General features: G+C 32.2%; 1 protein-coding gene across 1 annotated transcript; it reads right to left on the bottom strand.

The window, feature by feature from the left end:
• Positions 1-274: 274 nt before the first annotated feature.
• Positions 275-16,328, bottom strand: LOC134708517 (tyramine beta-hydroxylase-like). Its single transcript, XM_063569135.1, has 9 exons — positions 16,192-16,328; positions 8,878-9,076; positions 7,054-7,186; positions 5,743-5,847; positions 5,403-5,582; positions 3,766-3,938; positions 2,711-2,954; positions 2,050-2,146; positions 275-917 (listed from the first exon to the last, which is right to left on the bottom strand). The coding sequence occupies exons 1-9, from the start codon at positions 16,194-16,196 to the stop codon at positions 326-328; spliced, it is 1,728 nt and encodes a 575-aa protein (XP_063425205.1). The 5' UTR covers positions 16,197-16,328; the 3' UTR covers positions 275-325.
• Between the last annotated feature and the right edge of the window lie 1,033 nt (positions 16,329-17,361).

The raw sequence follows: 17,361 nt of genomic DNA, 5'->3' as shown, positions 1-17,361 counted from the left end.
AGATTAGTTGACTTTACACAGCCAAGTTTTAAGTTAGATTAGTAAACTTCTGCATTAAGGAAAATGAAAGCGATAAGCTTCATCAAATAGAAGTAAGATGTAAAACACCATCAAAATGTAAGCCTAGGGGGTTTGTGTCATCGATTTCTGTCTATTTTACTTATTATTGGTGGATAAAGTTGGGTTTTTTTATACCTATAAGTGGTAGGTGCAGGTGTTTCTAGAATGACGAAGTAGATGTACAATGAAAAGCAAGAGGTGCATTTGGTGTTATTTTTAACTCTTATTGAACTTTTGATTAAAGAATACAAAGGGTAAAGAATATTTATGTGTTCATAATAAACATAATCAGAGTTAACAGCAGCAGTGAACTGATCCCACCCAAGCGGGCAGATCCATTAATATTGTCATTTGTAAGATTTTGAAGGTATGCATCGGCAGCCATTTCAGCTTTACATGAATCAACTGCTACAATGAATGCCTGCATTTCTTTATTGTCCCACTGAAGAGACATTCGTCTGATCAATTCGTATACGTCACCTTTCATGCATGGATGCTCTGCAAAAAGGATCTCAAGTGTCGCTTTGCATTCAGATAGACAATTTCCGAACGGTTTACAATTTGCCAGTACTTCATCCTTAACGCGCTTTGTTTCATTGGCATTGACATATATAAAATCAGCCCATTTGCAATCTTCATGTTCTTGTGTAATCCACAAATTGCACATTGAGATATCTTTCCATGCTGTACACGTAGAGAATGGCATGTTTGCAGCAGGGTAAAAAGCCAGGAATCCGAAACACATCTCGTCACTTGTAGCATCACCATAAAACGTTGTTTTTGGCCTCGAAAGTGATTTGAATTTGCATGTTGTTACAATTTCGTCTCCTGGTAGCACTTGAACTGCAGTTGAGTACCTAAAATTACATTTCAAACAGTTATCAAAGGTACCAGGATTACAATTTAGTAAGCCAGACGCGCGTTTCGTCTACATAAAACTCATCAGTGACGCTCATATCAAAATAAATATAAGGCCAGACAAGTACAAAGTTGAAGAGCATTTAGGACCTAAACTTCCAAAACGTGTCAAAAAAACGGCTTAGGTAATTTATGACTGGGGATAGGAAATCATTATTTTTTCGAAAAACTCAAAGTTTTGTCAACAAAAAAAATACTACATAATTGATATGCATGTCAACACAGAAGTGCTGACTTTTGGGCTTGTGAAACATCCACTAGCAATGGCATCGACAAAATCAGTTGTCATACACTTTGTTACAGCAATCACATAGCCAAATAAGCTCAAACTTGAATAAGTACTTCTAGATTTTAATAGATATATGTTAATAATAAATACTTTAATGTTGTCAATGTTCAAATACCTACCAAGAAGTGTAATGATTGAATAATAGTGTAAATTTAAAGAACATAGCGTACAAAATGATTAAATTGTTATCTTTGATATATCATCAAATATGAGAATAACGTCCATGAGACAACAACTTATCTACACAAATAACCAAGAGTCAAATAGAGAGTATTATGCAGTCATTCGAAGGGTATTAACATTATACGTAAAGCTGAAAATCGACTCCATTCGAGGTTCATCATTTGTCGAGCATACCATACATGTGGTAGCAACTATGATGCCCTATACTGTTCTATTGTTCTCCAAACTCTATTAATGTTTTGTCAAATACTAAAACAACGTCCATTCAGAAAATATGTATCTGGCGGATGTTTATTTCAAGATAAAATTGATCACTTTTAATTATTCCTTCATGAAGATGAATTTTATATAATATGTGACGTGGTTAATTTACAAATTACTGCTCGGTCCAATCATACTTGATGCAAAACCTGTTCTATACTTCCTTTGTAAATAGATGGATCAAGTATGTCCATTTAACATGTTTTGGTAAAATTTGACATCCGGAAGATTTTTAAGGAAAATATTTAAATTTGTGAATGCTGAACTATACAGATAGCATTTCGTTAAAAACAAATCAAGATTTTCTTAGATTAATGAAATTTAAAGTGTGCACTCACTTGTTTTCTACAGGACTGTCATAGTTATAGATTGCATCATTAGTAAGTTCTGTATAAAACACACCATCTCTGTATACCTGAATATTCATTTCATGTCCTGAAATATTTAGACAACAAACTCATATTTATTCATTTAATCTACCTTGTTTCAAAACTTAACTAAAATACAAGACTATCCTATTCAACTCTATAGTTCACTCTGTCAATTATGTTATTAGATATAGGAAGATGTGGTGTGAGTGCCAATGAGACAACTCTCCATCCAAATAACAATTATGTATATCTGTTTATGAATAATACTAACACAATGCATTCAACTATTGCTTTTCCATAATACTCATTTTATAAACATTTTCTGAAGTTTTAATGCCCGGAATTCAACTCTCCGTATTTACCTATTTCCACGAATGGAAACCATCCATCAACATAATATGTAACAGTGTTCAAAAAGTTTATTCAAAGGAACAATTACTTTGAATAGATACGTACATTGGAATACAACAAGCACTTCGTTTTAAAAGATTGTTGGCTATAATTAAAGGAATCAACACTGTCTTAGTCTGAACTATCTACATTCATCCTTATGTTATGAATTTACAAATTCATATAGTATTGACATCTATTTTTAATAAGGCTTTCTAAAGAAAGAAATAGTTATTACCTAAATAATGCATATGGTTTGTAGCCCAGAATATGCTTATTGGTGCCTGTATTAATTTTCTTGTACATTCCGAATGGCATTTCCCAACTACTGTATAACTCTGCTGTCCAGGTGGAATTTCAATATGTGACTGACCAATCTGCATAATGGCAGCATCATTTGTTCGAAGTTTTGGGGTATAATAAAGAGTTACTCCCGAGGAATCTTTCCAATCCGCTACTTGCTGTGGATTATTCCAGTGAAACTATGAAATGATAAAAGTATCAATTTAAAAAAAAATATGTTCTCTTTCTCTTCAACAGCAGTTATCAATTTTTTAACATACAATAGTCATAAATTCTGAAATTTAGTTGTTTTCAGGTATCCACTTCAGTTGATCATGTCATCACATCGCTTTGGGATCAAATATCGTTTCAGATATTGTATTTATCAAATTTAAAAATAAGATGAATTGTGTGTTTTTCGCTTTATATTCAAAACGTTTGAAGGCCTAATGCAAACATGTATTTTATAGCTGGCTATGCGGTGTCGGCTTTCCTCATTGCTGAAGTACGTACAATGACCTATAGTTGTAAATTTCTGTTTCATTTGGTCTCTTGTGGAGAGTTGTCTCACTGGCAATCATACCGCATCTCCTCTTTTATATAAAAGTTTCAGAATATTGTCATTATACCTCTTTATAAAACTAAGAGATGTACACAATCACGGGAACTAGGAGTAAGTAGATATAGGAAGATGTGGTGTGAGTGCCAATGAGAAAACTCTCCATCCAAGTAACAATTTAAAAAGTAAACCATTATAGGTTAAAGTACGGCCTTCAACACGGAGCCTTGGCTCACACCGAACAACAAGCTATAAAGGGCCCCAAAATTACTAGTGTAAAACCATTCAAACGAGAAAACCAACGGTCTAATCTATATAAATAAAACGAGAAACACATATATATTACATAAACAAACGATAACTACTGTACATCAGATTCCTGGCTTAGGACAGGTGTATACCTTTTTTTATTTTTATGAAATCCTATTTAAATATTTTTTCTACTTTCAAACCTCAATTGCGGCCTGTTTGAATCCACTTTTGCCAAACCGGAATCCCATTGGTCCATCTATGCAATATCCTGTAAATCCAACCGCCCATAGTCCAATCATTTTATTACAGCTACCACCTGCTCCCATGCCACACTTGGTGACTTTGTTGAGTTGTTCGTCTGGCACTGGGTCCTCTATATGAGTATAAACATAAACTTATTTGATTTCTTTATAGATTCAAATGAAAGTTGTGTTATCTCGACGGTTATTAACACTCGTATATCAAGCTTTATCGCCAAGGTATTGGTCCAATCATGAATACTATTACTTAGAAAAAAAGTGAAATATACCACAGAGATATTCACACCCATATATCTATAATAACTCAAACGCCATGGCTAAAAAATAAAACTACAAACAGACAAACAGACAAACAAACAAACAGTCAAACATTCAAACAACAACACATAAACATTAGGACTAAGCAACACCAATCAAATACTGGGGTTATCCGCGTGTGCACCGGAAGTGTAAGCAGAGTTTCAAAGTTGCAGCCATCTTAAGGATGTCAAAATAGAGAGTCCATTACATAATCATACTTATACAACCATGCCTCCGGGTGCGGGAATTTCTCGCTACATAAAAGACCCGTTGGTGACCTTCTGCTGTTGTTTTTTTATTTGGTCGGAATGTTGTCTCTTTGATACATTCCCCATTTCCATTCTCAATTTTATTGTATCAGATGCAGGTGGTTCAGTTATACTGTATAATAACTTAGGAGTTGCTCCAATCGAGAAACTAAAAACTTACCCTATTTTTATCAAGCATTGCAATTTTAAAATTGAGGTTAAACATTCAGTCAAGATGACAACGTTACAGTGTCATATAGGACCCTACTGAAATATCAAAAGCGATAAATGACGAATGATAGTCAAAACCATATTACGTCAACTTTGTCTGATTTAGTTGGACTATGATTCTCTTGTAATTTCTTAATTTTTTTACGGATAATCTAGAATTTATTGTTATAATTCATGTCATAGTGAAAATATTGATGGTGTTATTTGTCTTCAATGTTGTGTATGCTTTTATTTATACATTTTTGTTGGAACAACAGACATATGCGTTAGTTTTTTTTCGTTTAAATTGTTTTACATTTTTCATTTCGGGGCCTTTTATATCTGACTATGTGGTATGGGAGTTACTCATTGTTGAAGGCCGTATGGAGATCTATAGTTGTTAATTTTTGTGGTATTTGGACTCGAGTGAAAAGTTGTCTCTTTTCAATCATTCACATCTAATTTTTTTATATATGTTTCAACTTTTAATAGCATCACTTTGAAGGAAATTATATGTAAACCATTACAACTTTGGAGATATTTTCATGTATTTACATTTAAAAACAAATGTTTATGTTTATTAATATAAAATACTGTATAAAGATCTTTTTTGTTATACTTCTAATCATCTTCTTGTGAAAAGTATATGTTTGATTGTATGTAATAAGTTTTATTTGGACCATTTTGTCACTTTTTATAAATCCGTCATTCCTTGACTTTTAAATTATTTGTCATTGAACATGTCAAATTAGAGTTAAACTTAATCCAGACAAACGCTTCGGACACATAAAATGTGTGTTGTTGTCATAGTGTACCTACCATTCGGATCACATCCGTAAATTAATATATGATGCATGACATTCTCATTATCTATGTAAGGTTCATATGCCATCAGATGATAATCTTGGTCAGAAGGAAGATTGAAGATCATACAGGAATACGTTGTTTCTTCAGCTGGCACTGCTGTCTCAGGAAAGCGAATGGTTGTATTTAATGTATCTGAAAACAAATTGGTACGACGTATAAGACTGGGTAAAAAAATAGACAAAAAGTATGGATAAAAATAGTATATCAAAGTTGCTTTAATCTCATAAAATAAGTTCCTTTCAAAAATACCGTTAAATCTTCTATATTTGCTTTTCCATTAATTTGGTTTTACCTGGTTCTTTTATAACATCGCAGTTTTTCAGTCCATCTTCCACTTGACAATCTACCCATCCCTTGTCAGCATCGCATACAGACCCATCTGATAATGTACAAACTCCTGAAAATTGTAATATGTATTTTTAAGATATTGTGTAATGTTTGGGTCTATGATATGTGCTCAATAATGTCGATAACATATTTAAAAGCATAAATTATACTGCACTCGTTCTATTTGAGCAGTCAAAATGCGTTGACCGTATATTTCTATGTCATATACAGTCACTGACCTGACATCACTTTTCCTCATGAATATTTAAATAGAAATTGTCGAAATTATATTGAATTATTCATACGACCTCTTCAACCTGTTCTTGTTTCCGATGTAAATAACGATGCGTTTAACGACTCAAACTTGTTTCTTTTACATTTTTGGGGAAAACATATTTTACTTATTATCATTTTTTGTTTGCAACTTATAAATCATTATTTTTTATGTTAATTGTTGATATTTTAGTCTGTAAACAAACGAATTCGTTCACCATTGATTGCGGTTTTCACCAGGAAACGATGTACATTTCATCGTGTTGTATATTTCTCCGCCTGTGTGATATGAATCCTTTTAAAGGGGAATTTTCCCCAATACTTATATCAAATATATAACATTAATAGAAAATGTTTTTTTTTCAAATTGCAGTATAAAGACAATAAAAGTAATAGTGCACTGACTTGACATATCAACGATATAAGGATTCGACCTGAAACGGGGGAAATGCGGAGCTCAGCCTCGCATTTACCCGTTTCTAAGCCTCATCCTTATATCGTTGATATGTCAAGTCAATGCACTATTATTGTCAATATAGACACACACAAAAAACACGGCAATATTAAAGAAGCCAGCTGGACACTTTACAGAAAATTATTAAACATCACACAAACTATGCTGTCTAAAACCTGTTGTTTAATAAGGTTTCTTAATGGATTATTGCCGCAGCCGGGTTACTTCTTCAATAATACAAAAGTGTTATGGACGAACAATGAACACACACACACACGGGATGCAAATATCTGATTTCTTACATGAACCAGAGAATATGTGACTGTGTTTCAGTTAATACTATTTTCACAAATTCTCTGAAATCGTTTTTACTTTTAGAACAAGAAAAGAAGCAGACTTTCATAAAGAAAAATCTAGCGAACAATTTATTTTCGACATTTATAAAAAAAAAATGGAAATGAAGCTTGATAAATACAAATTTCCATTAAAACCGAGAATGTCACAAGACCTTCTGATCGAAACATGTCACACTCTACTTTTAAATCTCACCTGGGTGTGTAATATCTGTTAAACGTGATGGAAAGTCCCCTTGCTTCCAGACACATTCAGGATCTCCAAGTTCTTCGCCATTTGTTCGTCCGTCTCCGTCGGAATCTTTTCTACACAATTCAGGTGTCCATGACTAAATGTATGAACATATTATAAATTATATGCTTAAATAATTAACCTGCTTTTATCATGAACAAACAGACGAAGATAAAATTAAGAAACAATCAAAAGTAATACAAAAAACACTGATAAATTATTGTTTCCTTAATTTTCAATGACTATTATTCCGATTACTATTCCTTACCTATTATGACGAGAATAAAAATAAAAAATGATGCTGTATGGTTGTCAATAAGACAACAATATATAAAGATCAAAGTACTTAGATATGGTTAAGCTAGGAAGACCAACTTCGGGTTCAACGGTATATTTCTGCAGCAAGTAGAAAAAAAATTGGTAGGACAAAAATGAATAATCCACAATATGAATATGACCACTAAATATTTCTTTATCATGCGGAGATTATGGAACTCTTATTATACACGGCCAAATGATGAATGGCCCTGTTATCCCGCGTATCCCCCACAATGGAACGGATGCATCTATGTGGGCTGTGGCATTAATTTTTCTAAATATATGCCTACTTTCTCAACCTCAACCGGAAGGGGGGAAAATATGATTATATGTCTGGTGTCATTGTATAATTGAGTATGACCATTGATAAGTAAAAATAAAAAGAGAACCAGTTATTATATATTCAACGTAAGATATTTTGGCTAGGCAATAAACTACAACTATTCCATCAAATGTGTATTACATGTTTGTCAAAAAATTAGAATAGTGGTTCAAATGTGAATACATAAATATTTAATCCTTGACATGTTTTCTCAATTTTCTGTCTCACTGAAGCTTTACTTTACTGGTACATGTGTGCTACTTGAAGTCTTTTATCAACGTTTCCATATATATACTAATAAAATTAAAAATGGAAATGGGAAATGTGTCAAAGAGACAACAACCCGACCAAAGAGCAGACAACAGCCACCTATGGGTCTCCAATACAGAGAGAAACTACCGCAGCCGGAGGCGTGCTTTAGCTGACACCTTAACAAAATTGTATTCCAGTTCAGTGATAATGGAAGTCATACTAAACTCCGAAATATACACAAGAAACTTAAATTCAAAATCATATAAGACTAACAAATGCCAGAGGCTCCAGACTTGGGACAGGCGCAAAAATGCGGCGGGGTTAAACATGTTTTTTAAGAAAAAACCACTTTAAAAAATTTCAAGAACTATTTAAAATAATGGAGAACGTCCATACGATTATCATATGACAAGCTATTTTTTGGGACATCTAGTGCTATCTGTGAAATTAAATGCCTCGCGCCGGGAGATTGCATAAAAGTCTGGACTTTTAGAACCCTTGCAACAACTCTTTCATCAGAGGTATATAGCATGTTGCAAGATAAAATGTCTATCCGTTTCCAAAATACCTCTTTTCAAAAAATGGTAAAAATTTCCAGTCCTTTTCTTTAACCCTGTCAGGCTATAAAAAACGCACCTAATGATTTAATATATCAAGATAAAGACGACACTTCAGACAAACAACAATTTAATCAATTTGTCATATACACTTACACTTACAACTCCCGTTAGCGCCGTGTGTCATGTGTTCAGTGAAAAATATTACAACTGACAATTCGTCATATACACTTACACTTACAACTCCCGTTAGCGCCGTGTGTCATGTGTTCAGTGAAAAATATTACAACTGACAATTCGTCATATTCGTGGTGTATAAAAGTTATACTTTCAACATACCGTTCCTGCTGCTTTAAAATCTAAACCAAACTGGTTTCTACTTCCACCTCCAAGTGGATTGTTGTGGCCTACACCATGCCACACGTAGTTCGCTTTACATGGATGTGGTACTCCGTTCCCATTCGGAATGATGTCTTTGAAATTCGGATAGGCAGTTGCAATGCCGACACAGACAAGGGTTTTTAGTAAAGTTCCAATCCTGTCAAACAAATAAATAGATAAAAACAAAAATAAGAATGCTATTACATATATAAGACTGCAAATATTAGCAAAATAAAAAAATGATCTGCATGTGTTATTGAAAGCGAAGCAACAGCTGACTACCTCTGCATCTTTCGTCATTATTGTAGTCCAAATAATGTTGTTCATCTTCCTATTCTAACGTGAAAAATACTTATTAAATAGTGTCATTTTGTTTCATACGAACAGTGAAAGAAGTAAATGTTAATAGATACAGACAATTTTAAGCATTTAGGAGAACTTCAAATATTGCATACACTATAATACAATATACCAACAATTTGTCACAAATATAACATTTGCATATGTATATTTTTACTTGTCAATTAAAAACTATATTTTAGTTTTTTTCCCACTTCAAATGATTGATTGGTTGATGCAAACTAAACTTCCTGTTGCAAAATATGTCATGCACAATCCCATGTCCGAAGAATACGCGGATAAAAAGCAATAGCCTATGAAAGTATACGATTCGTTTCACTTTGCTGCACCCCAGTAGTTTCACTTTGCTGCACCTCAGTGGTGTATGGGGAACATAAATATGGTCATTCTTGGTTCAGAGAGCATACATGAAATATTTCTCAATATTATAACGTTTGTTAGATCAATTTTATCAGAGCTGGCGTGAGTCTATAGAAAGCTCTGAAAAACTAATATTGTACAAAATGATAAAAACAGATTTTAAGATGGAACAATATATATCGAAAAATATCAATGTTAAAATGTTGTCTTTATTAAGATTTGGTGTATTAAAACTAAATATTGAAACTGGTCGTTACATAAAACAACGAAGGGAGGATAGAATTTGTAAATGTTGTACTATGCAATGTATAGAGAATGAATATCATTTTATTATGGTTTGTCCAGCATATAGACAGTATAGACTTAAATACTTCTCAAACTATTATCATACATGGCCAAATATCAACAAACTGTATTCACTACTACAAGTTCAAACAAAAACTGTTATTTACAATTTGATGTGTTTTTTGCGTGAAAGTTGGAAACTCAGAACTTTCATATTAACGTAGTTATATTTATGTATCTAATTGTTTTTTTTATCAACAAATGTTCATATTGTTAATTATGACTGTTCTCTGCATTTTCTTATACCTATGTATTAACATAAATTCATGTTGCTTACACATGTTAATGTTGTTATTTAAATGTGCTATAGCATAATTGTGCTTATTGCAATAAACGTATTTTATCTTATCTTATCTAAAGGATGTTAAGCGACTATAATCAATCAACGTGTTTGCTGATCATTCAGCCACAAATATTCGGGTAAAATATAATCAGAGAAACCGTTAGATTGATTGCACTTAGGGGGGAAATTAAGTTCAACACACTTGAAAAAAAAAGTTATTTTGACAAACAACCAGATGTGTTTTATATTATAATTTCAATTTTGTATCTGGTAAGTAATTGTGTTAGTTACAGACACTGCATATAAAATTAAACTCGCCAATTTTATGTCTGTGAGTATAAATTTATATTTAGTATAATTTCAATATGTTACAACTAACAGACTTCAAACACAACAAAATCACAAAAAAAAAATCTTTTTTCCGGGAAAAAATAGCCCATCATGGTTAGTGAAAAAAATATACCCCATCTTGATAAGTGTAAAAAAAAAACATCTTTATAGTGAAAAAAATATTAATGACTTTATACCTGAATACTTTCAAAACCATCAAGAGTTGGCCTATTGTTCATTAGAAACTATCCAAACTGATCTGTGTCAACACTTGCAATTATTTTTTATTTATTTTTTAAAAATTTGGGGGGGGGGGGGGTCACAGATAACAATTCAATTACTAGGCAAAAGTTAATTTGAAAATAAACACAGTATGTTTTTTTGAGTTACGGAAACTATAAAGATCAAATGTTTTATAATGTACTCAAAATGGACAATTTTCCAGTAACTCATTAAATTCATGTAATTGCTATTTATGTTTTCACTGTTCAATAACAGAACGCTGCTGGATTGTAAATAAATATATATTATTGTAATTAAAGGTAATTCCAATGTTCACAAACATTTTGACATGGATAGCGATCAAAAACTGTTGTAGATGGAATCTTAAAAATGTCAATGAAGTTATAATGGAAACCGAGTACTAATCCTCTTCTTTGTGTAATTTAACTGTAGGGCCAACATGGCAAACAACAATTGTAAATGATAACTATTTTACATTCATAATCACCCATATCATGTTCAAGGGTGTCATTTTGTTTATCAAAGATGTAGTTCGTTGATCTACATTTGTATAGAGTTACATAGTATAGAAAGAGTCCTAAATAAGATACTCAAATTAGTATCTTATGCTAATAAAATAATTGTCTCATTCTTAATTTTCTTCTCTTTTCTTTTTCTTTTTTCTTTTCTTATTTTTTTTTTCTTTTTTTTTTCTTATTTTTTGCAATTGACGGAGACAACTTTTCCACTACAGTACTAATATTCCTTAAATATGAAGATACTTTAAAAAAAATGTCTCTAAAAGCATCTTTATTTGATTTATATATCATAAAAAGTATATATGTTGTTCTCTACAATGTACTTTAATCCCATATGTTGAGTAAATATAAGTAGTGGATCTACTACAGTAAAACAAACAACTATAAAAGATTTCATCAATTTTACATTTTAAAAATAGGGTTGAATTTTAAATGCTTTGAGAGTTTATTTAAGTCGTTTAAGTTTGACACGCAATTTGGCAATGAATGTACCTAGATTTTTACCTCAGGACAGAAACAAGTATGTTAAAGTGGAATGTCGAGAACTTGTTTATTTCATTTTAAAGCAATAATTTCTGTCTATTGAAGGTGCTAATTCATGGGTTTATTGATTGAAAAAACGTTTATTCACCGAGTCCGCCGGCACTGCATTGTACGTGTAAAAACTGAATAAAGAAAAACGTTTCACTGTTTTGATCCCACGGTGGGTTTTTTAACGAAATTTGCATACCACCTATTCTTTACGACTGAAACTCATATGTGCAATCAAAAAATATACATGTACCTCCATGTGCTACTAAGAGACGAATGGGGTCGAAGTTTTAGACATTTATCCAAAATCTGGGTTTCTTGTTAATTTATATCCTTCAGAAGGACATCCACTTATAATTCTGTAAATCATAAGATTAACACAAGCGGAATTTTGTAATATCATTGTAATATTTTTTTACATAAGTATGTTATAAATTTTTGTTACTTTAGAAATAATTCACTTTTAATAATTTTTCATAATTCTAGAAAAAAACGTCATTTTATATATTATCATTTTTTTTTTGCTGTTTATTTATTGTATTTGTAAAAAAAAATTATTATGTATGCTCCGAGAATAATGACTGTTCAAAATCGCAAAAGGATATAGGTCTTGACAACACGAATAGTTCATTTTCACATCACGTCAACGTATTCTCGTCCGGGTGTGCATGTAATATTTGCCACTGGACTATAATAACCATCTAACCATCCAATCAATCAATAGATTCCTTATATTAGTAGATCAGAAGTTATAACTGCTGTTTTAAAATGCACATTTTCCAGTACATGTCTTACATTTTCATTTATTTACATAAAAATGTCGAATACCATACTCCATGTCTTATTACAAAATATCTCATCCGGAATGCATTTCACAACCAGTACTCTTTATTAAGGTCAATCAAGGAGTTTTTAAAGCGCAATACAAAAGTCAAGATTAAAGACGTTTAAAGTATGACATCAGAAACACACCTTATTAAGATATACATCGGTGATATAATATCAGGTTACAAAAATCTAGAACTAGTATTCAGACATGCAGATATTGTTTACAAATGCACTGTCTTGATCTGTATAGGTCCCCGTTCAGTTTCTCCTTTGCACGATGGGGGCACCATGAGAAAATCTTGCACGTCTGAAGCAATTTTCTTACCCGTTTTGTACAGGTCTTCAATTGGTTCAATGTATTCATTCTAAGAAAAATAAAACATTTGGTGACCTTGCAGCTGACTATTATAAACGTATGTCTCGATGCTTTACTCTAGAGCGGACAGAAGCAGACGTTTTTGATTCTTTATTAAGTGCTGCACAGTACAAAGACAAATTATAAAAGGCAGATGTATTCGTGACTGGGAAAAAAATCCTGTCTGATATAAAGAAAACAAAAAGGCTTAAATTAAGTATTTTGGTAGTTTTATATATTTTTTTAAACTTTGACATAAATTAATAAGTAGTTAGTTACACTATACAGCAAATATTTATTTATTGATTCACAAAAAATGGTTTAGCCTACCGTTATTCATTTAAAATTTTAAGTCGGACAAAATCGAACTCTTTTTAATCATGTATGAGGAACTGCGTATCTCGACTTTGCTCTTCAAGTTCGTACATTTTTGGGCCATTTTGACTTTTTTTCATTAGAGCTAGCGTCTTTTGTAAACGAAAAGTCCGTCTGGCGCACACAGTCTAAAGCGTGCACCCATCGTATCTATAATTAGTCTGACATTTCGTGTTTAATGCAGTACACAAAAGTTAGAATTTGAGTTTCAGTTTTAAAATAAATGACCACAAGTTTCTTTTTCCTCGCCTCATAGAGCAAAGCTGGGTTGTGGTTTTTACGACCCCTAAAACCTGTCATATGTTTCACGGTGATTTTAATTGCAAAATAGATGTCCCTTAGTAACAAATGAGTTAATGTTTACCTTCATAACGCTTTAAACCCGTTATTTTTATGGTTCTTGAACTTTGATTGAACTTGTGGTATTCGACATGTTATAAGACATACATGTTCAAATTCTGAGAACCATGGTGGATGTATTAAAGTGACGAACGTTTGTTTTTTATTTTTTTTGTATTACGAACTCTACACGAAAATGGAAAATCATACAAATTCATAAATATTGTCAGATCTTATTCAAATCAACTGTAAAAGACAGGCGAAAGATAACAAAGGGACATTCAACCTCATAAGTCGAAAATAATCTGATATCGTTAAAAGGGGGGGGGGGGGTGAAAGAGAACAAAAGACAAACAACAGTACAAAAATACAACAAAGAAAACTGAAGACTACATAGGCAATAACCCCCAATAAAAATCGAGGGTTATCTCAGGTGTACCGGAAGGGTAAGCAGATCTTGTTCTACACGTGTCATTCAGGGAAACGGGGACGTTACTGAAGTTACGTCAATTGGAACTTATCCTTCGTCATTTGTGAAACGGATATACCATAACGGTCAATCACCTCGAGATGGCGTCCATAAAGACATGCCATTGTCAATATATATGCATATACAATGTAGATATAAGGAGATGTCACATGAGTGTCAGTGAGACTTTTCTCCATCTAAGTCACAATTTGTAAAAGTTAACAATTATAGGTCAAAGTACGACCTTCAACGTGACCTTGACTCACACTGAACAGCAAGCCATGCATAAAGGGAATAGTGCAAACCGATTCAAACAGGGAAACCTACAATATAACCTGTATAAAAAAAAACAAGAAAAAGAGACACACGTATGACCCAAATCACCAAACGACAACCATGCACTGAACAAAGGTTCAACACGTTCCAACAGCAATTATTGTCGTTGTTTCTGAATACCGTAGTGTATGATATTCTGAATACCGTAGTGTATGATATTCTGAATACCGTAGTGTATGATATTCTGAATACCGTAGTGTATGATATTCTGAATACCGTAGTGTATGATATTCTGAATACCGTAGTGTATGATATTCTAAATACCGTAGTGTATGATATTCTAAATATATACCGTAGTGTATGATATTCTGAATACCGTAGTGTATGATATTCTTAATACCGTAGTGTATGATAAATCAAGACCTGTCTGTTTTGTTTATTATCTTTGAATGCAAGCTGGCCCGTTTTTAATAAAAAAAACAAGATTTATTTATTCATACATGTGTAATAGATGTGCTTTGATGTGCCTGATTAATTCCCCTTAATTTGGACAAATTAATTATTTAGTATTTAAATGTTTATTTTAGGTTTGATTTGGTTTAAACATAGTAAGATAAAAGTAAGGATTATTTATTTAACTGTTTTAGTATTTAACTTTTGATGTTTTTATAATGTTTTAAGAATATTCATTTATTTAACTTTTCTTCAGTACCTTTTATGTTAAAGTTCTCCTGATTAATGACAAGGTTAGGATTTCATTCGGTATTCAGTCGGAGTCAGCCTTGCACAAGCCTCCAAATACTCGCCGGAACTAATATTAGTACTAATCGAGGTTATCAGTTAGCCACCACTTCGGTGCAGTTCGCCAGAGTTAGTCACCCCTTTTTGGTGCAATTTTACCACTTTAAAACACAACGAGAAGCAAATTTACCTTATGTTTTTTTAAGACTAACTCTGGGAACACTCTATTTTTCATCTTACATTTGAAATTACTTTATTTTTGAACTCCGCTTAAGAAAGTTTTCTGACTCCTGTTTTATCCGACTTTGTTTAAATTCATGCAATTATTGTACATTTGTGAATAAAATTATAGTTTCATTTAATTCATTGTCTGTTGTTCAGCCATAATCTGATATCAGGTATCCCAATGGTCGAATAGGGGCGAAGTACTGGCCGCTACACGTCCCGGGAGGTGTCGTCACCGACCCCCTCCGTTACACATGTATATGTTTGGTGTTTTCTGGCTAATCCAACATGGAAAGAATAATGAATGGTGTTTTAATCATTATTCCGTATATACAGTAATGAAAACTAAATTAACATTGTTTTAAGTAAAGGAAACGAAAACAAAACGAAAATTAAAATTAAAATTAAAATTAAAATAATGAATAAATTCTGAAATTGGGGAGGGTCCGTGTAACACTTATCAATTCAAAATTTTAAAAAACATCTAGATTTCTTTATCTAGGAAGCTTTAAAATATCAAAAATCAGTCTCGAAACTGCCTATTTGTTTTACAGTATTTGAATTATTATAATATCTTTGTTATAATCAATAGCCATTTGTAACTAAATAATTAATAAACGTTAAAATACATAGTATATACTAGTTACGGAAATAATCTTGTACGACATAAGACATCTAGGATTAAAAATGTTACCTCATTATACAAGTCTTCCAATACTCCTTTGATAATGGATAGTCGACCAAAATCTTAACTTATATAATACTGACCGGTTTAAATTTAGCTGGGGATGGTACGTTGACCGTAACTGGGGTTGGTAAATGGACCGCGAAATCCAAACCATGTGATTTTTTATTGGTTTTCTAATTAAAAAATGTTTATGTTAAGTACTCATGTATGTATAAAGTTACACTTCAATGACACTTAGTCGTATACTATATTGATTATACATGTATGGATAACCAGAAAGAGTTGGACAATTGGGACTTAGAAATAAAGCCAATTAAGACAATTTATTTTAAGTTATAGTGTGACAATTTGTTAATCTGATTATCTTACTTTTTACCCTACTTTGTGTTTAATTAATTGTATTGTTAAATATATGTTTGTCGTAATAGAAGTCTAGTTAATCTGCTGGACACTAATCCTTTTCTATAGATACTGTTTTTATCTATTTTTATGTATACATGTTATTTTAAAGTTAGTTTATGTCTTAGGTATGGTACTGTCCGGACCTTGCTAATAAAGTTTGAAGTATTTGTATTCCGGGACGTCTTTGAATTACTATAACACGGAAAACTCCCAGGTATATATAGATATAGGAAGATGTGTTGTGAGTGCCAATGAGACAACTCTCCATCCAAATAACAATTTAAAAAAGTAAACCATTATAATTTATAGGTCAATGTACGGCCTTCAACACAAAGCCTTGGCTAACATCGAACAAGCTATAAACAGGGCCCCAAAATTACTAGTGTTAAACCATTCACATGTACATGATTGCTTTTCCCCAGTTTTCCAGCCAGATAATGGACTGCATCAAAAGTTCAATGTAGGACGAAAAACTGAATTCACATAGTTTTTTCATTAACAATCACCGTCATCCCCCTCTTAACCTAATTTGGAAAATAAATTATTGATCAATATTTGCATATGCTACCAGAGAATTCTTTTTGTATCATGGTTTTTCTCAAACATGTATGTGTTAATTGTGGAGAGAGGGTGAAAACACAATCCCAAATGAATGTAGGGAATGTAATTTCTATTCAATATCTGTTGTCTAGACAAGTGTTAACCATGTACTAATGCTGTGTACATCTTCATTATGAAAAAAACAACAATTTACAATACCAATAACATGGTTAA

This window comes from Mytilus trossulus, chromosome 2 (genome assembly GCF_036588685.1).
Source record: "Mytilus trossulus isolate FHL-02 chromosome 2, PNRI_Mtr1.1.1.hap1, whole genome shotgun sequence".
Lineage (NCBI taxonomy): Eukaryota > Metazoa > Mollusca > Bivalvia > Mytilida > Mytilidae > Mytilus > Mytilus trossulus.
The sequence above is the reverse complement of the archived record's forward strand: the minus strand, read 5'-3'. Positions and strand labels throughout refer to the sequence as shown.

Coding starts and splice junctions, on each gene's coding strand:
- LOC134708517 (XM_063569135.1), bottom strand. Junction 5,848..7,053: donor AACAGATATTACACACCCAG/GTGAGATTTAAA, acceptor TACAATTTTCAG/GAGTTTGTACATTATCAGAT. Junction 2,147..2,710: donor AAACCATATGCATTATTTAG/GTAATAACTATT, acceptor TAAATATTTCAG/GACATGAAATGAATATTCAG.